Here is a 22,722-nt window from a genome sequence, read left to right on the forward strand (position 1 = left end):
GAAGTGAAACAACCACATTCCTCCCAGCTTGCTCTAGTGACTTCGTACCAGACCTCAATTGACGTTGAGAAGATGATGCTTCGACGTCAATAGGAGAGACTTCGATTAGCGCCGCCGGCGTCAATCTCAAAGTAGGCTGATCAATAAAAGAATGCCGAAGGTGGAGTCCCCAAAGGTCTGCGCACGGGTGCCGTAGCGGAGTAGACTCCAATGGCCCAACTGACACAGAGAACAAACCCACTGGGGTGGCTCCACTCACCTCCTTGGGGCCCGTAAGTGCTTCAGTGCAAGGCAAAGGACCAAAGATGAGATGCAGAGAATTATAATACTCCCTCATCTGGGCCATGGTTGCCACGGCTCCCGGGAAGATGAGCAGACACAAGGTAGAGTCGCAAACGGCCTCCTCAACTTCCGAATGGGAGGAGCTGCGGGAGACCGAGTCTCCACGCGGCAAAGGTGCCACAACTTCAAATGCCTGCGCTTACCCTTGGACGTTTCAGAAGTACGACAACCTGGAGAACGGCTCCGGCTCCTGGAACGGCCTAACGTACTGACCTCTGCATGAGAAGAAGACTGAGACCGCAAGGACTCTGAGGACCGCGGCAGATGTGCGGCCAGCAACTTCATACGGCGCCCCTTGAGCAGCTTCAGTTTCTGGCAGGAGCCGCAATCCTCGGAGTCGTGGTGGTACCCCTAACACCACATACAAATGGAATGCGGGCCTGTAACCGACAGTTGTCGAGTACAGGACCCTCAAGGCTTAAAGCATGACTACATTAGAAAAAGGCACACTGTTCCCACCAACAAAAGCTGTCTAAATAGGCCAGAAAGAAAGGCCTGAGGTACTGTTTCTCCGGATCTGCATTGCATCGTGGAAATGAAGAAACGGACGTCTGCGCGCCAGAGGGGACTTATATGGCTCCAGTGATGTCACAACCGGAGTCAACATCATCACGGCGCCATGCGGCACAGTTTCACAGCTCACAATGGTATTGCTGAAAATTTCTGGATCCAGTCTGACGCCTGGGGAGAATTTAAAAGTTAAGGAATCTGCAACTAGATGTCTCAATCAGATTAATTTATTTTCTTTGGATCTAAATTGCCATCCCTCATTCCCAAATGAAAGCTTCCCGGGGTCATGGCATTTTTCCATTATGCCATTTAATGTCACATCTCGAAAGGGACAACTGTACCACAGAAAGTTCTGCCTTGCATATTAAGGTTTCCTCCCAGAAATATCCTTGCTAACATGTAAATCTGTTTTAGGTCAAAGTTTAATGTGTGTCCCAGAAAATGGGAGAACATTTTACTCTTGGAAGACGTAAGTAATATAGTGAATGTCATGTGGTTACACAACTTGTTGGATGTTCCAGGAGGAACCCACACAATTTCTAATCTCAGGGGACACATCGTAACCAGTTGCCTCATGCAGCCTCTGCAGGGGTGAATTGGTTGGCAGTGGTGATGCATGCAACACATGAATATTACTAACTCAGGCTCAACTCTATGGGGAGGCATCGGATGACATAGGGATTAGGATACAGCCAATGACAGGATGATGACTCCATCACTTCAGGGCTATATGCAGGAGAGATGTTTGGTATACTATGTGGGATATAGTAAGTTGAGGTTGATGGGAGATGGGGGCTGGGTTTATGTATTTCTTCCCATTTCAACTACCAATTACCTGCCAGGAGGCAAAATTAGCAAAGACGCCGTAGCATGGCCTGTATAAAAGCAATTAGGAAAGATTGAAGCTTCTTTGGGGAACATTCTGTATTAACGGCTTTAGCCTCTTTTCAGGGGTAAGGAACACAAGCTGTTAAGACATGCACTGAGAATAATCTCTCTTCCACCATGGAAACTTGGAATCTTCAGCAGAGAATGACCTTCAACCAGGAGGGAGGGAGGGAGAGTGAACGTGCAATGCCAAACATGCCTTTCACAACAAAAGCAGATAAACTGCAATCTTACAGAGAAAACTGTTACTGCAAAATGGAAAATGCCTGGACTAGGAAATAATGGGCTTTGGTAAGAAAACAAATATAGGAAATGGGGTGTATTATATGGTGTGGTTGTGTGAACTCACTGTGTAATTCACTCACCAACCCCTTGAAGAAGAACAATTGTTACTTACCTGTAAACAGGTGGTTCTCCAGTATTGGTGTCTTTCATAGATTCACATGCTTGAATATTCCCTGTCGTCGGAGTGGGAGTCCCACGGTAAATAAAATAGCAATAATATACTAAATATATATAAAAACATATATATAATCAGAAGAAAAAACCTGAAATATGTATTAGAAAAGGCATAAACTGCCTACCCAAAATTCTACATAGGAATGCATGGGGAAGGAAAAAAACATATGCAGCCTATCCTTGTCATTATGTTGGTGCAAACTGCAGCCAATCAGGCGACAGCAGCCCTCTCGAACCTTCTCCTCAGAGCTCAGCACCTCAGATTTTCGTAGCACAAGAGTGACCAAAAGAGTCTATGAGGAGAAGAGAGCCTCTGAGGGGAGGAGGGAGGGTCGCATGTGAATCTATGAAAGACACCAATACTGGAGAACCACCTGTTTACAGGTAAGTAACAATTGTTCTTCTCCAGTATTGGGGTGTCTTTCATAGATTCACATGCTTGAATATAGAATAGATAGCAGTCAGTACCAAGGAAAAAGTTTCCATAGTCACAATGCATAACAAAAGACTGAAAAGGTATGTGAATGGAGCACATATACATATATATCAAACAGTCAATAAGCATATGGAAACTAAAAGGAAGAGGGTAGAACAGAGGCTCACCTTATTGAAAAAGATTACGAAGCACAGCTTATCCTACTGCGGTATCCCCTTCATTCATGGCACCCAGACAGTAGTGTTTCGTGAATGTGTGCCTGCTGGACCACGTGGCTGCTCTGCAAATCTGATGCAGCGGGACACCGGCAAAAAGTGCAGTAGAGGACGCCATGGATCTGGTGGAATGGGCCCCTACTGAAGATTGCAAAGGTTTGCCTGCTTTTTGATGCCAGAAGGCAATATCTGAAACACCCAGCGGGCTATTGTAGGTTTGGTGACTGGACGTCCCTTGTGAAAACGGCCATAGGCTACGAAGAGTTGGTCAGATTTGCGGAACGGGGCCGTTCTGCTGATGTAGAACTTCAAGCACCGCTTAATGTCTAAGGAATGCAAGCGTTGTTCCGCAGGAGACTGCGGGTTAGCAAAGAAGGTCTTCAGAATAACAGGTTCATTGATGTGGAAATCTGAAGGTACTTTAGGAAGAAAAGTAGGGTTAGTGCGTAGCAGCACACAATCCGGCTGAAACTGAAGAAATGGTGGTTTGATCGTGAATGCATGAATGTCACTCACTCGACGCGAAGACGTCAGTGCAAGAAGAAGAGCAACCTTCCAGGTGATGTACTTGAGGTCAGCTCTATGTATTGGTTCAAATGGTGCATTCATTAACTGTGCTAAAACAATGTTGAGGCGCCACGCAGGAGGAGGGCGCCGAATTGGTGGAAATTTACGAAAGAGTCCCTTGAAAAATAGGCGTATTATCCTAGAGGAACAGAGGGAGGTAGAGCCACCTGGCGGAAGCGTGAAATTGCCGCCAGAAAAACTCTTAAAGTAGCATGAGACAATCCTGACTGAGCTAATTGAAAGAAGAAAGGGAGGAGCTGAGCGGGCGTTGCACGCAAGGGATGCACACCGGCAGCAGCACACCAATGGCAGAAACGTTTCCATTTCAACTTGTAAGTCTTTATAGTTGAAGGAGCTCTGGCCTGAGCAAGGATGTCTCGACATTCTTGAGGAATGGTTAGATGTGCAAATTCACAGTGTTCAGGTTCCAGGCTGATAAGCTCAGAGAAGAGGGGTCCGGATGGTAGATGAGACCCCTGTCCATGGAAAGAAGATCCATCCGAGGATGAAGAAGGATGGGCTCGCATTGGGACAGAAGGAGCAACTCCGAGAACCACGCCTGTCGTGGCCACCTGGGAGCAATGAGAAGGATGTGGCAGGGTTCTCTCCGTATCTTCCAAAGCACTCGCGGCACCAGAGGGATTGGAGGAAAGGCGTAAGCAAACAGATTCAACCAGTTCATCAAAAGGGCATTGCCCTGTGACCCTTTGTGGGGATGCCAACTTGCGGAAGCTGGGCATTTGCGGATCTCTGGCGTTGGAAAGAGATCCAGCGCCGGGCGACCCCAGCGACGAAAGATCATGTCGAGTGTTGGTTGATGTAGTTCCCACTCGTGGGTTGATGATCGGGATCTGCTTAGGGAATCCGCCAGGAGGTTGGACAACCCCGGGAGATGAACTGCGGTGATCGTGATTGAGTGACCAGTCCCAAATTGCCTGTGCCAGGCGAGACAACACCGGAGATTTCATTCCGCCCTGCTTGTTTATGTAGTGCATGCAGGTTGTGTTGTCTGTTTGTATGAGGACAGACTCTCCTTGCAGCACGGGTTGAAACGACTTCAGCGCTAGGAAAATAGCCATGAGCTCCAATTTGTTGATGTGCCAGGCTTTCTGATGTAGAGTCCATTTTCCTTTTATAGACAGGTCTTGGAGGTGCGCCCCCCATCCCTCCAGAGATGCGTCCGTGGTGAGTGTAAGATCTGGAGTATTTGATAGGAACGACATCCCTGCTGCAAGATGCGATGGCTGTGTCCACCATTTGAGCGCTGCTCTCATGCGAGTCATGACACAAATCAGACCGTTGAAGGATCCGGTGACCTGACGCCACTGTCCGTCTAATTCCTCTTGAATAGGACGTGCCCGTAGTCGGCAATGTGGGATGAGAGCGATGCACGAAGACGCCATCCCTAGAAAGGACTTCAACAGTCGAACTGAAATGTACTGTTTTGACAGTAGAAGAAACACTAGACGAAGAATCTTCTGTTGACGTTCCAGGGAGACGAACGCCTCTGCCAGCGTGGTGTCTAGTGTGGCCCCTAGGAAATCCTTGCGAGTTGCACGGTGCAATTGGGACTTTTCCAGGTTGAGAGACAGACCCCAAGGAACGAAACACCCTCTGACAAATGGAGGTATGGTGCAGCAGTTGTGAGCGGGACTGCGACTTCAGAAGGCAATCGTCGAGATATGGGAATATCTGGACACCTTAGAGGTGAAGAAAGGCCATGACCGGAGCCAATATCTTGGTAAAGACTCGAGTGGTGCAACGGAGGCCAAATGGCAGGACTTTGAACTGGAAATGCTGTTGCCCCACCTTGAATCGTAGGAACTTCCGATGACCTGGGAGTATTGGGACATGGAAGTAGGCGTCTCGGAGGTCGATAGTCGCCATGAAATCTCCGACTGAGAGCAAACGCAAGATTTCTGTAAGCGTTAGCATGCGGAAGGATTGATTCTTGAGATATTGATTGAGCGCTCTCAAGTCCAATATGGGTCTCCATTCCCCATTCTTCTTGACGATTAAGAAAAAACGGGAATAAAACCCCTTCCCTCTCTGAGACTTTGGCACCACTTCTACTGCACCCTTCTGAATCAGAAGGCGAACCTGATGGAAAAGTTCCTTGAGGTGCGGAGGTGGCGGTCCGGAAGGTGGTGTCGGAGGTGGTATTTCGACGAATTCCAATGCATGGCCTTTTTCTACAATGTCGAGCACCCAACGGTCCGTGGTGATGGAGGACCATTGAGAACCAAACAGAGAGATTCGACCTCCAATTTGCAGAGTTAAAGGCAAGTCATTGACGTTTGTTGGAAGTGCCCCTGTAAGTGGACTTTACTCTATAGGTCCTGGCCGGCTGCTGACGAGAAAACTGTTGACGGTTTCCGGAGAAACGCTGGTTGCCTTGGTTATAGGAGCGATATTGATTGCTTCCTCCTCGAAAATTGGAGTTAGTGCCTCGTCCTCGAGCACCCCGAAAGGCTGTTTCTTAAATTGAAGAGTACCTAAGGCATGTGCAGTGTCCGTGTCCTTCTTTATAGATTGCAACGCTTCGTCAATGTGCGCTCCGAAGAGTGATTCGCCATCATATGGCATATCAAGAATTTTTGCTTGAACTTCCTGACGGAAAGAGGTCGAGCGCAACCAAACTTGCCGACGTAAGACAGCCGCTCCAGCGCGTTGTCGAAATCCAGTGCAGGCCACATCCACTGCACAATCAATCAGTTCTTCGGATGTTCTTTCACCTTCCTGAAGAAGCTGTAACGCTTCCGCCTTGGAAGCATTCGGAAGTAACGCCACATAGGCGGACATATCTGCCCAAACTTGACGGTCATATCGACCCAAAATGGCCATAGCATTAGCCACTCGCACAGTAGTGGAAGACATTGAGGAAAATTTGCGCCCTATAGCATCAAGGCGCCGGCCCTCACGGTCCGGAGGAGCTGTGATAGTAGATGCAGGATTACGCGATCCTCTCTGAGCTGCCTGTGTAACAACAGAATCAGGCTTCGGCTGGCCAGTAAGGCATGCAGGAGATCCCACCGGCGCCATATATTTCTTCTCTAACCTTGGCAATTGTGCCAGTAAAGAGTTTGGAGTCTTCATGAGTTTCACCCCTTCAGCCCAGATGAAATCGATAATTGGGACAGTATGAATCTGTTTAAATGGTTGGTTCTTGAAGTCATAAAGGAAACAATCTTCCTCTCTTTGGACTCGTGGCAACTTGAAACGCTGAGCCGCTCTATCCATCGATTGGTGGAAGCTTGCAATATCCACCGGAGGAGAATCCCCTGGCGTCACTTGAGTTGGGGATGGTGTCTGTGCCAGATATTCATCCCACTCCGCCATCTGATCATCACCATCCACATCTGTAACTTCTCCATCCTCTCGCTCTGGAGGGTTCTCGTCGTCATCATCAGGATACAAGGTTGCGTGAACCTGATTTAATGTGTGCCTCTGAATGGTAGCAGGCGGTGAAGGGTCTGAAGGAGCGGTTGACGGCTCTGTGATCGGGGTCAAAACAGATGGGACAGTAGACACTTGTGGCGATGGCGGGAAACGCCGATTATAGTCATCCAACATATTTTGGAGGCTTGAAATCATTGACAATGGCAAAATCACAGCTGGCATTTGAGTCTGAACTTCATCATGTTGGTCATACTGTTCCTCCTCATCATTACTGAAGTCCTGACACTTTATAATTAAATCTGACGGACTTTGAGCCTCAGTAAAAGATTCATGCACATGCCCTTCAGACTCCTGATCTGAGTCCGCAGCAAACAAAGGAGAGGGTGGAAGAGCCATTCCCCCTTCAGGGAAAGTTGCGACCTGGTCCGATTTGCTGGAAGACAGCGGCAAGGTAGTGAGGCAAATGAAGACGGTGTCATCGTGACTACATCTTGCGACCTTGACGTCGACGGCAATCTTTCCGTCGACGGAGCTTTCAGAGGCATAGACGGTGCAATGGTCTGTGCAGTCTTCTTCGTCGACCTCGTCATCGAAACCGTCGAAGAGGACATCGTCGACGGGGACGTCGTCGGCAGCAGTGGAGCCGTCGACGGAACCTTCATTGACGTAGATGTCGACGGAGCCTTCTGTTTGATCTTTTTCGTCGACAGGAAAGTCGTCGACGGAGCAGTCGCCGACGGGACAGCTGTCAACGGGACAGACGAAGACAGAACACTCGTCGAAGGCGTCGACGAAATCAACATCTTCAAACCTTTCGTCGACGACGATCGGACTGTCGACGACGGAGGTTTCTTCGTCGACGACGAAATTGGGATGATTGACGATACAGTCTTAGAACTGAGAATTACCTTCATCGACGACGAGGACGTCGATGAAGGGGCTGTCGACGATCCAGAAGCAAGCGTCGCCGTGACCGTCGTCGTCGACTTTGAACCAGAGACAGCAAATCTCGTCGACGGGACTGTAGACGACACCGTCGTCGACGGAAAATCAGTTTTCTTCACAGAAAAACTGGAGGAAGATGCAGCAGGAGCCTGAGAGCCAGGTCTTGTGGGCCCAGAAGTGGTAAAGACACCGCAGGGGCCAAGGAAAGAGACATCTTCTTCTTTTTCAAAAATGGAGAAGGCACCTCCTGCACACTACCACGCTTGGAAGCTGCTTTAGAATGGCCGGAAATAAGACTTTCAGCATCAGAAAGTACATTATCTTTATCCTTTAGTCTCTGAAGCCAGAGGAGTAAACGGCCTTCTCTGTCTTTTAAAGTCTTTGTGGAGAATGTTCTACAGAACTTACAACTCCCCACCTCATGGTCCGGGTAAAGACAGTAAATACACTTACTGTGTGGGTCCTCAGAAAAAAGTCTTAGCTTTCCACAGGATGAACAGGCTCTGAAAAGAGACTTCTTACTTGTAGACATGTTGTAGAAACAGGAAAACCTGAAGAGAAGAGAAAACTGAGCAGAGCTCAGGGAGACTCCCTTACACACGACGTGCGGTGGAAAATCTGAGGTGCTGAGCTCTGAGGAGAAGGTTCTAGAGGGCTGCTGTCGCCTGATTGGCTGCAGTTTGGACCAACATAATGACAAGGATAGGCTGCATATGTTTTTTTCCTTCCCCATGCATTCCTATGTAGAATTTTGGGTAGGCAGTTTATGCCTTTTCTAATACATATTTCAGGTTTTATCTTCTGATTATATATATATATATATATATATATATATATATATATATATATATATGTTATATATATGTATATATGTTTTTATATATATTTAGTATATTATTGCTATTTTATTTACCGTGGGACTCCCACTCCGACGACGGGGAATATTCAAGCATGTGAATCTATGAAAGACACCCCAATACTGGAGAACCTAAGGTTTAGTTTATCAAACCTTTAGCTCAACTCAGGGTATCTGTGGCTCTGACCAGCAAGGGTTAGACAAAGGAACAAGTGTAAAGTGTTTACACAGCACCAAAACAATTGAAAATGGATATCAACAAGACACCAATTTATAGAAATAGACTGCATTTTTATGTATTTTTAGACACCAGAAAGGAAAAGATCCACAGGAGGGTTCCAGCAATATAGAATTTACAAGATATAGTACATCAAATGTATTTTCACTCAATCGCAAACAAGCATCAGCAAATTCAACAAATGTGACACAAAGTTTCACTAAAAAGTTTGTGCTCAGTGTAATGTTTTCAGTTGGAGTCACTTAGGGAGACCAACTACAGTGGGGAGCCAGTCAGAGGGACCAGCAAGGTCAGCAGGTGAAGCAGCCCTCAGTCAGTCCCAGGCACTTTTATCCTTTGCAGGGCTTTTCTATCAAGTGATCCAGATGCAAGGGATGAAGGATACTTAAGATGCTCAAAGGACGCTGTGGATGCGATGCAGCCGACAGGGGGTCTTACCGTGACTACTCCTCGGTCCACGTAGGGAATGAGCTGGTCCAGAGTCTGCTCTGTGCTGGGAGAAGTCCAGTCGCCCCTGGACTACCAATTGCCCAGTATCATGATCATGGGTTAATCCTTCCTGGGCCGATAACTCATCCTCTGGCAGTCCCAGCTGCACTTCGATGACACCCCAGGCTCAGCAAACACGGCTGTAACTTTATGCATCGGGTCTGGTCCCTGGTACTGCATGGCAGCTGGTTGAAGACTTTGGGCTACCAACTTGCCCCAACATGCTTATCAGCTGTTGTATCCCTGTGCTGTGGAAATGAGGTCAGCTCACTGACCCTTGGAGTCTCTTGGCTTTGGCTGGGTTCCGGAGAGAACTTCTCTAGCATAATACAGCAGGCACAGCCCTTCTCCTTTGCTTGCCACAAGGTGTGGTCCACGTTTGTGCAGCCTCCCTTCACCGGTTCCACGGTGCAGCAGTGCAGCCACACTTCAGTCAAGATCTGAGTTCAGGGTGCCAGAGGTGTCCTACCTATTCTCAGAAAATACCCTTAGGGCAGGATGAGGTTGGTAGCTAATGGGGTACCAGATTCCCTTCCACCTGATGACCATATCCTGCGAAGTGTGGCATCTGGGCATGCCAGGATGCATCATTCTGCCCACTTCCAATATGGTTGGACCCCTTTCCTGGTGTATGGAGCTCCCTAGCCCAACCCCAAAGGTGTCACTGCTAAGGGGGCTACACAGTCCTGGAAAACCAGTTTAACAACTGGTTTCCTCTCTCCCGTACCAAGAGTCAGCCTGTCAGTGGAGTAGCCCATCTCATACTGTATCAAGTTGCCCTTTAATGGCGGCTTTCCCTTTGAAGCTCACCTTTTGGGCCAGCACCTGGGTGGCTTCGTGCAGGAGGGTGGGGACACCTCCTTCCAGAGCAGGCCCTTCTGTATCCTGTTAGGACGTCTCCCCAGGAGGGCAGAGAGCTGTCTCCACGAAAGGACCTCCTTACAGATATACCAGGGGGACGTCAGGCTTTAACATTACTATTTATTTATTTATTTATTCAGCGTTTTCTATAGCGCGAACAAGACCCACAAATTGCGTGTCAGAGTGCTTTACAAAACAACCACCGTCTAAATCAGCGGATATTCAAATCTTTAATGACAAGTTTGTATACGTATTCAATAATATTGGCAAATGCTTAACCTTACCCAAACCACACAGACTGAAGAATACATGAAATCACTAGGTTATAGTAAAAAACTGGCAAAACATAATTAAGTATTAGAATAAGACCACTACTGATATCCTAGCTATCTACAATGGTTATATTATAAATGGCAAAGTCGGCCTAGCAGCTTAAACCGCTTTACCAGACGGCAAATGGTGGGCTGGGAGTCTTGTCTTACTCGTGCCACGCACAAGGTGGCACAGCCAGTACAGTAATCCCTGGGAGACCCTCTAACTTACATGCCCTGGATACCATTTACTAAGGACTTACAAGCAAGTTAGCTTAACCAATTGGGTAAGAGTCAATTTGACAAATAAGTTCGGGGTTAAGGGCACAGGCATGTTATGTTATGTTATGTTAAATGATTTCTAGAGCGCACAGCTGCCCCAGCAAAGGGGCGTCCTGGCGCTGTCAGACCTGAATTAAATATGTTTTCCAGAGAGAGCTGCACGGGTGTGACAGTCAAGTCCTATACAGATGAGAACAGAAAAGTTTTAATAGCCTTCCGAAAGGCAAGCAGGTAATCCATGACCCGGAGGTGTAACGGCAAGGAATTCCACAGTGTAGCAGCTAAGTACCTAAACGAGGATCCGCCAGCCGTGACACGAGTGAAGCGTGGCACAATCGCCAAGTGCTGTCCGCAGGAGCGCAGTGTTCGGTGTGGCACATATGGACTCAGCAGACCACAAAGTAGCTTTGGGCAATTGGACTTCAGGATTTTGAACGATAAGCAAAGAGTTTTAAACTGAATTCGCTTGTCGACCCGAAGCCAGTGAAGTCCTTGAATCTTAGCCGCAACTGAGCAGTGGCGAGGGAGGCCCATTAGCGCTCTGGCAGCGGAATTCTTAACTCGTTGCAGGCGCCGAGTCTCTGCTTTGTTTGCTCCTAGAAGCAGGGAGCTAGCATAATCCAGGCGGGATAGTATTGTGGACTGCACAATAAGTTGCAGCACTGCCGGATCGAAGAATTTCAGAAGCAGTTTAAGGCCCCTTAGTAGGCCAACACAGGTGGCCGCAACTCTCTTAGTATGGGTCTGGAAGCTAAGAGTGGAATCCATCCAGACCCCAAGATTTTTTACCGCCGATTTAGGCGACGGCATAGGGCCAAGGGATGCTGGCCACCAGTCCTCGTTCCAATGAGTGGCATTCTTTCCAACCACCAAAACCTCGGTCTTACTCGCGTTGAGCTGTAGACAATTCTCTGTCATCCATTGTGTCACAGCTGTCATCCCCTCTCTGAAGCTGGTGGCTGCTCTCGATGGTCCCTCAGCTAAGGTGATAACCAGCTGGGTATCATCCGCATAGGACACCATCGTTAGATCCCATCTTTTAGCAACAGCAGCCAAAGGCTGTACATACAGATTAAACAGAGAGGGGCTCAATGCTGAGCCCTGTGGGACCCCCTGTCCTATGGAATGGGATTGTGACAGAAACGGAGGGGCCGACACCCGAAAAGATATATCAGTTAAGAAAGACCTAAACCACTCCAGCGCCCTCCCAGTCACTCCTGCTGCCTCCAGACGATGGATAAGGATGGCGTGTGATACCGTATCAAAGGCAGCGCTGAGGTCCAACAAGATCAGCGCTGCACTTTGACCGGCATCCAAAGCCGCCCGCAGATGTTCAGTGGTGGCAAGCAGGGCGGTTTCCGTACTATGGCCTGGTCGAAAACCATTCTGGGATGGGTCCAGAATGTTGTGAGAGCTCAGGAATTGAGATAGGATGTTATTAACATGGGCTTCGGCTATCTTTGCTACCCAAGGGAGGAGGGAAATTGGTCTACAAGTTCTCAGGTTTTAAGGGGTCTAGCGTAGGGTTCTTAATATTAGGAGACACCCAGGCCTCCTTCCAAGCAGCTGGCACAATAGCCCTCGTGAAGGAAAGATTCAGAATTTGACGGATCGGCCGCTAGAGCATCATCAAAGAATCAATAAATTGAGGTGGCCTCAGAGTCAGCCGGAGAACCAGATTTTATTTTGCCACTCAATCGAATCAGGTCCTTCTCCGAAATAACCGGGATATCAGATAGTATAGGGCAGGACTCATCTCTCACCGCTAAGGGGATGATATCGGGGACCTCATGAGGGAAGGATTGGTAGATTTTGTGGACCTTTGCCACAAAATAAGTAGCAAGCTCTTCACAGTATTGTGAAGATACAACACTAGGCGAAGTATCTTTGCTACTCCTGAGATCCTTAAAAATTTTGAAAATACATTTGGTCGGATTAGAGCTCAACTGTATTTCTTTAGCATAATAGGCTGCACGGGCAGCGCTAACCGCTTTATGATCGATCTTGATTTTAGACATGTATATTCTTTTACCTTCTTCTACATAATCCCTTCTCCACTCACGTTCTGCTTTTTTGCACGTCTTTCTCAGTAATCTCAAGGATTCATTATACCATGGGCTGGAATTTGAGATGCGTCCTTTGGTCTATTTGGCAGGAATCAAAGAGTCTAAGCCCTTTAGTAACCAGTCACGGAACATGGAATATGCCGACTCAGGGTCAGTCATTTCTTCCAAGGGGTTGGACTTAAGAAATGCATGGAACTCGCTCAGTCTGAGCTTATGCCATGGGCGTCTCAAAACCCTATTCTCGCTATCACGCTTGAGTGGATCAGCAACAAGTAACCTGATCTCAATCAAAAGTGGTCGGTCCAGCCCATAGGCTTAGGCTTAGGCATCGCCAGGCTCAAGTCAGGGATGTTGGAAAAGACCGGGTCTAACGTGTGTCCTGCACTATGAGTAGCGCCAGATACCAATTGTTCCAGCTGTAATGCACCTAGATCCTCAACCAGGGTGCACGTCGGAGTATTATCCTGCAACACATCAAAATGAAGGTTGAGATCACCCAGGATGGTGAAATTGGCAGACCCCACAACCAAGTCACTCACAGTGTCCAATAGAGACTCAATAGCAGCCGGCCCTGGGGGGCGATAAATAAACAGTCCAGAAAGGGCAAAGTGTGCACTGATGTCTACCTTAAAACGGGCGCTTTCACATTCCCTAATGTTTTCCTTCATGAAAGTACAAAGATACTGGGACTTGTGAATTATAGCAATACCCCCACCCCTGGAGTCTCTAATAATAGCATTAATTGAGTATCCCTTGGGGAGAGTGAGGTTAGACATCGCTGTCATGTCATCTTTAAGCCATGTTTCGCAAACGAATAAAATATCCGGAGTCTCCTCGAGAATAACATCATGAATTTCCATATGATGCTTCACAAGTAATCTCACATTGAGTTGGAGTATTTTAAAGTGCACTAGATGGGTAATTTTCGTTCCCCCTTGAGCAAGCTTTGGGGCTAGAGTGCGAAACTTACATACAGAGCATGACAGTTCAATCTCCCCCATCTGAGAGGTGCATTTACTACATTCTCCAACATCAGTGTTAAATGACAGCAAGGCATCCCTCCCATAGCAAAGAGGGGCATTATGTTTAGGACCAGCGGTTTTGGCGAGTGGCGACGTCCTGGCGCGGACGGGCGCAGGCGGGCTTGCCTTTGGCGCGCCTGCTGCGCGGACGAACCATGCATGACATTTATGGGGCAGGAAGGGGGCGGGGCTTCCGACCAGCTCGTCGTCACCCCAAAGATCCTCCCCCAATGGCGTCTTGGCCCTGCCTCAGTCCCGCGGTAGCACCAAATCGGCTGCGAGGGCACAGGATCAGAGGCGGAGACAGGTTTAAAGTCCAGAAATGTAAAACACAAATCAGAAGCCTATTTTAAACAGACTAACACTGCGGGGGCTCAAGATAAACGCAGCAAGTAAGTGATGTGCAAATCGCAATATTAAAACATGTTAAAAATAGAAATACAAGAGACCTATTTCCCGGCTGTGCCTCAGGAAAAATTACGAGCAGTTCTAACTGGAGGTCTGATTAGCAGGTCAAAGTGCGCTCTCAGAGTAAAAAAAACAGCCCCATCAGTTTGAAAACTTGGGGGTGACCATACCAAAAGAAGCATTTCCTTTCAGCACTAAACTTGTTTGCAGTGTGTTCCTTCTACTACCATATGTTACGAAACATTTTAAACACAGATGACTATAGTCAAAATTGCAGAAAAATCTTTAAACGCTTTGAATATGGTCTAATGAGCATCATAATCACTTCTTTTGCAGAAGTGTGCTACTCACTGTCCTACTTGAATACAAAAGTTAATATAGGGTCCCTAGTCTTTAATTGAAAAGGGGATCGCTTCTTAAGAAATCCCTGCAGATCTGCAGCCATAGATATTTAAATGAGCTACCAGACAGAGATTCCACAGGTCTTGAACAATCAGAATAAAATCTACATCTCTCGTACCTTTTAGAACTATTAGAACGCAAGCCATGTTACAAAAGTTCACAAAAGTTAAACAGAACAAACTTGTATGAATGCAGGAAGCAGGGTCTTTGTGGGAGGAAAAAATCCCCAAAACGAATTAAAAAATGAAAATGAAAAACCTTTACGAAACCTCAAATAAGATAAAAGAAAATTAGCAAAATATGTTGGGCAACCTATCAAAAGGCTCCACAATTAACTATTTGTTGCATCAGCACAGTTTCCATTCAAGATGCTTGTGGCAATACAGAGCTGAGGTTGAGGAGTTGCTGATGCAGGCTGGGGCAACTCACATGGTTAGGGCGCTGGTTTTGTAGTGACAGAGAGGAATCGAAAAGTGGAGGGGATATGCTATTGCAGGGCTTTAAGTTCCAAAGTCACTGCATCTTATTAAAAAGGAGCCATAATCCTGAGTGTGGGCAACATGTAATGTCCATGTCAGATTCATGGCTTAAGCCAGTTTCATTCTGTTTGTGCTCCACACATGGTTGCACTAGCCTCTGCCCACTTGTGTCCAACATAAGTGCAGAATTTCCTACAGGACAGCAGCTCTTCCCACGGAACCTGTATCTAGAGCCAGCAGTTTGAGGTATTAATAATAAAGGACGATGGGACAAGTATTTCATAAAAACCTTGAGTGTCCATCGCCAAAGGGTAGGACAGGGACTTTCAACTGCTAATACCTTCTTCTTGTCCCATTAAAATTCCTCATATTTTCGGGTACAACGGCCAACTCCCCTTTAAACCCAAAGGATATATCTATCTATCCATATAGATGTAATAAACTACAATAAACCACTAACCTTGGCACCACATCTACCATTTTCAGTTTCATTTAAAACCTGGGCTGGTCAAATTCGTTTTTTATATAAAAAAATGTACCAAGTTCAACAAGGGTACGAACATCTAAGAACACATTAAAGAGGAAAAGTAACATGACTACTACAATTAGCAAGATCAACACTTACATAGTGCTTGTCTGGGCTGTATCGCTTCTGATAAGTAAAAACAGAGACTTCCCTTATTCGTCCATCCTGCTTTAGCGAGTATGTTTTGGGAGAGAATGAAAAGATAGGCTCGTTGTTGCTATGCGGTCCTGATGAACGCATCTGTGCAAGGTTATGAATGAAGAAGTTGAACTTAGTGGCCATACTTCCCAAACTTGATTCAATCAATCTATATAAAAAAATAAAGTTTAGAGCACATGAATTTCTCTAACAGTTGCTTCCAAATGTAAGAAACAATGAAGAAACAGTTTGGAGGAAATGACACTTGAATCTGCAAGGAAGATTACTATATTCAAGAAACATTGTGCTAAATTTCAGGGACTTACCTCTTTGAGATCATCCCCTGTGGAATATGACTGCTATTAATCTAGGCAGTGAACCTCATGTGTAATGAAAAGCATTACAGGAGATGTAGTGAGTAAGGTAAATGCTTCAGATAAAACAATTAAATAGCACAAAGCGGAAAATTGGAACTCTTACTAGAGAATTAAATTGCAGATCATAGTAAAAAGTGGCCAGGGGAGCCGGTAATGGGATGGTTAACATAGGTGCTCCTTCCTTAGTTCAATGCATTGACAGGCCCACAGAAATGTGTTACTGATAAGACTAGATGTAAAAATAAATCAAAGGAAACACTACCACCTAGCTTTAAGCGACATATTAACTGTTTCAATAAATACCCAGCGGAAAAAATGATGCAATTGTTCTTCAAAACATTTCAAGTTACCCATGTTGTTTAATTACTACTAGGAATGTGCACATTTTTTTTTACAGGCAGGTGAATTAGAAAGGTGCCTGACCAACTTTAGCTTTATCTAACATGTTACTTACCTTCGGTAAAACACTTTCTGAAAGAGACTATCTAACTGCAGATTCCTCACCTTTTGAATATTCCTCAAGTGTCAGACTGGATCCGGAAACTTTTGAGCAGTACCTCTGTGTGCCGGTAGGTAGCACAATGCTGCTCTGCATGGATGTTGTTCCACTCTTGAGAGGACATGTAGGGCCTATATAAGGCAACTCCTACAACCTAACGTCAGTTGCTACAAGGTGTTCCGCACCCCAAGATGCAGAGCCCCAAAATAAAATTGATTTACTAGTTTGCAAATTCCTGCACTTGGGATCATATTAATAGAGCCCAATTCACACAACCGAGAGGATCGGAGTGTCGGTAAATGATCTGTGGTTAGCTAGGCTTTACCAGGAAGAGCGTTACCAAAGGTGAGAAACTTGTTCTTCTGATATAGACTTCTAATCACAGATTCCTTGCCTTTTGAATAAATACCAGGAAAGTACCCCCGCCATCCTACTCACTCACACCACGTGATAGGTCTGTGGAATAACTCAGAAGAAGAAACCATGCAGGATTGAACAGACAAACTGCCCTCCCCGCTAAACCAGACTATACAGACAGCAATGTTTTGTGAACATGTGATCTAATGCCTTTGCCAGCCTTGGCAATGTTCAAACCATCCCCTTTGCATGTCAGCGTTTTGGTAGCAACTTTGGCTCAGGTGGAACGAGCCTGCAGACCTTCTGGAGGCTGCTTTTTTAACCAATCCATAGCAGATCCTAATATAAAGTACAATCTATCTGGAGATGGTCAGATTTTGTACTGGCTTTCCTTTCTTTCTGCCAGAGAACCCAATGAACAGCTGATCGTCCACCCAATAGGAGCTCTTAGAGTCTAAATGATCGAGCCTTTTATTCTCCTAGGATTGGTGAGTAGGGTCAGAGTATGTTGGCAGGCTGATAGACTCCTGATGTGAAAGAGTGTGGCAAATTTTGCAGGGAAAACCACCTTAATATGTAGCATTAGCTTGTCGGGAAAGAAGGTGTCAAAGGTTAGTGCCTAAAGCTCTCTCGTGAGGTGTGCCAACATGATTGCTACGAGAACACGGTCTTCAGGCTTAGAAGCCTCAGAGGTCAACTGTGTCTCAGTTGAAATGGGGCGCATATTAGATAAGTAAAAACCAAATTCAAATCCCACTGGAGCATCATAAAAGGTTACTTATCTTCGGTAACACCTTACCTGGTGGAGACTTTATAGCCCCAGATTCCTTACCTTAGAATTATCCCTAGGCATCAGACTGGATCCAGAAATTTTTCTTGAGCATTACACCTGTGCACCAGTAAGTGGCATCGTTCCGCTCTGCGTGGCAGCGTTAGAAGTGAGGTGCGCGGTGCCTATATAAGCAGCACCTCAGTGCAATAATGTCAGTTGTTATTCACAACTTTCAATGCAGAAGCGCTGAGCCATGAAGAACACTGACCACTAATGTGGAAAACTGAGGCCCTGAAAGGGCAAAGCCCTGTCCATAGATAACCGTTTGCAGAGCAGGGAGGATGTGTGTGTCCGTAAGGAATCTGTGGCTAGATATAGTCTCTACCAGATAAGGCGCTACTGAAGGTAAGTAACTTGTTCATTTGATAGAGACTTCTAGCTACAGATTCCTTACCTTAGAAAAGAAGAAAATCTGTATCTATTATACGGTCAAATACAACTCTTTCAAAATTCCAAGGAATCACTTTGGTATAAAAAAGAGACACATTTGGGGCTGAAATTTGGGGGCATTGTTCACCACGATGCATCACCAAGATCGAGAATAGACAGTTATTTGGCCCCCCTTACTTCACTCCGTGTGGACATTGGGGTAAGGCAATTGCTGATGAAATCGCACTCAGACCCCTTACATTCTGGTGTTATTTATGGGCTACCCCAGAACTGGCAGATTATAGGGCAGAGCTCAGGGAGATACTGATCCTACATGGTGCGGGAAAATTACCCTGTATAGAACATGTCAAGGACACATTTCTGACCTTGGGCAGAGCAAGCCTTTGGTATAATGCAGAGGCAGCCTGTACCATGACTTCAAGGAAGGAACTGGCCTGGAGCTATAGGGAGAGTAAATTTGCACAGCTACAGGGGAGCTCAGCTACAGGATCATTAACTGCAGTGTTGCGGAGAATGAAAGACCAGTACAGCTTGGAGCCTGTCTTGGATGATATTCAACCTGCCTTAGCCAGGAAGCTATACTTGCAATTCCGGCACAGGGTTCTCCCGTTGCGTGCCTTTACTAATAAATGGGCTGGCACAATTTCTTTAGGTTGCCCGGGATGCAGTATTGCAGGGGAGACAGATTACTACGTACTCTTTTTCTGCCCTGGTTACAGGAAGGCTAAACATCGCTGGTTGCTTCAGCTATGCAAAACCTAGGTACACAGCACCGTGTAGAGGCATTCAGACTGCTGAAATATAACACACACTTGCCTAATGTATTTGCAGTGCCGCTTTTCATTATTTTCCATGTGGTGTCTACGCAAAATGTTTCTGAATGCCAATGTGTAAATCAAAGATGCTAATATCTCCATGTTTTAGCTGAATTTGTTCCATTTTATCTATCGTCATCTTTTGAGGTTTTTAAAGTCCTTTTTTAATGTTTGCATTATGCCTCATATCCGTTTTTATTAACATTTTAGATTTGTATTTATTGTTGTATAATGTACAGGGCCGAGATTCCAAACGATGGTATTTATAAATGTGGTTGAGTGGTTTGATCCTGTGCTCCTAAGACTTTTATTTAAAATTGTTTTAATGAAATGTCGTTCTGCAAATGCACTTTAATGGTCTATTGACCGAATAAAGTTTCTTTGAATTGAATTGAATTACAAAAAGAGACCTTTAGTGTGAGTGACATCAGGTGAAAATGCGGTGCAGGGATGAGCAGACAAAGCATGATAAATTGCTATGGGATTTTTTTTTGCGACAGGACAATTAAAGGCCTCATCAAATAAATAGAGACCAACTTATGGTACCACTGAATTCGACTACATAGAAACTGAATGGTCATCGATACAAAAAAGGCGAAAGAAATAGGTGGGTCCCAAACAAAGGTATATTGTCGACCGCTATTTCTTCACTCAAAATGAGAAATGCAACCAACTGTTTTTTTTCTCCAACCATACAGCTATAGCGAACAAAGTCTACACTAACACATGCATCTAACAAACTGTAAAACACTAACAATAAAAATCATGATGTCTGCCTCCATTAAGGCTGAAATGACAATTTCCTTTTAGAACAATGGTAAAATTGTTCATGCTTCAGATGATATTTTAGGAATATGTGATTTGCATTTTCAAATGCTTTCAAACATCAGGAACAAAGTTATGTATTATCAAATTCGATCACCCTCCTCACCTCCCAATCAAAAATATATACACTTACCAGGTAGGTTATACTGGCAGGGGAACACAATCCTTGTCTGATCACAACACAAATGTCATCATGTAGTGTAGTTCCTATATTCCCAATAGGCTCTGCGCATTGGAATAATATATCCTATAGATGTGACGTCGGACTAATGTCTACTAGGACTTAATTGTGAGTGCCAGCTAGCTCAGAGGTCACTAGAAACTTTCTCGAATAAACAAGTAGGGATTAGTTTCGGACAACCGCATAAACATGACAACTTTGTTTCCCCAAAAGACTAACAAAAGGAGGGAGGGAGAGGAGAAAGTGGATTCAGTCTCCCCTGGCAATTTACATAAACAAAATGGAATCCACTCTAGTGGTGGTAGTGATCCCTACAATGGTGGGGAGCACACAGTGTTGTTTTGAATACCCCTCACACACCAACAGGCCCCTTGGTGTCATGCTTAATCATCGGGTCCTTCGCACCCCTCTACGGGATGCGGCGTGCTGCGACTCACGATTACGTAGGAGCACTGAGAGTGAACTATGTGTTGGTGTGTGTAAGAGGAAAATGAGTGAGTGGTGAGGTGAAAAAGTGATAGTTAAAAGATACCTGGCTCGTAGGAGAAAAAATAATAAAAAGTTTTTATTAGGCCCTCAGCTGGTATCATTAAAAGGGTGCAGGGTGAGGTTATCTGTTATATGTTAAGGAACAGCAACCTCAGAAATGCGTCGACATGTTTCGGAGTGTAGGAACTCCTTCTTCAGGACGAGGATATGCACAACAGTCCTCACCTTACTCACATGTGGTGTAGATGTAAAAGTGTACTCTACAAAAATTGGAAAAGGTGGAATGTACCTATTGGTGTTATTTAGCGAATAAGGTCTGTTGCGCCCAAATAAAGGTCCAAAAAACCTGTAAAGAAAAAGGGACAAGGACACACATGTAGACAAAGACACACACTGGTGGAAAAAACGCCATCATTCTCCCCCAGGTTGGAATTCTGGAGGAAAAAGACATATACACAAATATTGCTTACTTATGGACAAAGGCTAGCTGGCCTCATGAGCCAAAGCGTGGTTTTGGGGGTTCTTTCTTCCTGCTCAATGTAGCAACGGATTCTGCAAGACCTGGTGGGCTGCCTTCCCCTCAACGCGGCTCCGACGATGTGTCGAGTCGTACTGAACAGCCTCCTTAAATATTGCCAAAACCGCTTCAATCAGGGTGTAATTGGAAACGGAACTATGCCCAAAGAAGGACTTATCCCCTGATAGGAGGAACTACCAGGTCCTCTTAGATGACCCCACTGAATCCTTACGTGTACAGATAGGGGCAATGATTGAGGAAGCCTTGGCGCACAATTGGCTTACAAAGAAGGAGTCAGAATTTCAAATTCAAAAAAACCCTCGTACCCCTTATTTCTACACTATAGCTAAGGTTCATAAGTGTTTGGAAAATCCACCTGGCCGTCCAATTGTGTCCGGCATTTCATCAATATTAGAACGATTATCTAAATTCGCCGACGCCTTTTTGAGACCCTTGGTGCAGGCAACAGACACATACCTGAGGGACACAAAAGCGGTCCTTCAATTACTACAGAATCACCCATTTGACCCAGACTCACAGATGTTGCTAAGCCTTGACGTAGAAAGTCTCTACACCAGCCTTCCACATGATGAAACCCTCCTGATCATCGAGGAGGTGTTACATTCCGACCCATGGAGATACCAAACACCCCGAGGAGTGGTAATGGAATGTATTTCCTTAGCATTGACCAAAAACTTTTTTGAGTATGAAAGCACTCTGTATCTGCAACGCCATGGAACAAGTATGGGGAGTACTTTTGCGCCGAGCCTGGCGGGATTGTACGTACACCATCTTGAGTCCACCAAGATTCTCCATCCTAGTAACCCTTTCAGGGGAAGAATTCGCACCTGGCGACGTTACATAGATGACATCCTGGTGATCTGGGAGGGGGACAGCCAATCAATCACAGATTTTATGAACTGGCTGAACACACAAAACCTTTTTCTCAAGTTCACCCACCAAATGTCCAGTGAGTCAATGGTTTTCTTGGATTTGAACATTTACTATGAGGCGGGGTTTCTACTAACAGAGACTCATTTCAAACCAACGGCGAGGAACTGTCTTCTCAGGTTTGACAGTTTCCACCCACGTCACCTGAGAGAAAATCTGCCATACGGACAGTTCCTACGCCTACGTCGCAACTGTAGCGACGTAGCTAGGTATAAATCCCAGGCCCAAGATCTGAGCAAAAAACTGAAACAGAGACGATATCCAGATAAAGTTATCAAAAGTGCAATGAAAAGGGCACGTAATAACAACCGAGAGACTCTTCTTGAGGACAGACCTCCCAGAGAAGACACAACTAACAGAACAGTTTGCGTCACAACATACAGTTCAGTCTCTAACCAAGTCTCCAAACTGGTGAATAAACACTGGCGCATTCTGACGAGTGGCACCCTGGATTTAGAAAAACCTTTGTACGGAATCAGCCGTTCTATATTCCACCGAACTGATTCGGAAATTGGTGGATGAGGGAGAGACAGCAGCGTTGGTCCTATTGGACCTAAGTGCAGCGTTCGACACCGTGCTGCACTCAACGCTGCTGTCTCGGCTCTCAGACATAGGAATAAAAGATTCTGCCCTCACCTGGTTTCAGTCAT

The 22,722-nt window shown here is 45.8% G+C and overlaps 1 protein-coding gene across 2 annotated transcripts in view; it reads right to left on the minus strand.

Moving 5' to 3' along the window:
• The window catches only part of PIK3C2A (phosphatidylinositol-4-phosphate 3-kinase catalytic subunit type 2 alpha), a 1,158,716-nt gene that overhangs the window by 176,829 nt on the left and 959,165 nt on the right, over positions 1-22,722 (minus strand). For both annotated transcript variants that reach the window (XM_078681042.1, XM_078681043.1), the window contains one exon: positions 15,801-16,008. In XM_078681042.1, coding sequence (XP_078537168.1) covers positions 15,801-16,008 — 208 coding nt within the window. The remainder of the gene's footprint in view (positions 1-15,800; positions 16,009-22,722) is intronic.

The sequence above is a fragment of the Lissotriton helveticus genome, chromosome 3_1 (assembly GCF_964261635.1).
Source record: "Lissotriton helveticus chromosome 3_1, aLisHel1.1, whole genome shotgun sequence".
Lineage (NCBI taxonomy): Eukaryota > Metazoa > Chordata > Amphibia > Caudata > Salamandridae > Lissotriton > Lissotriton helveticus.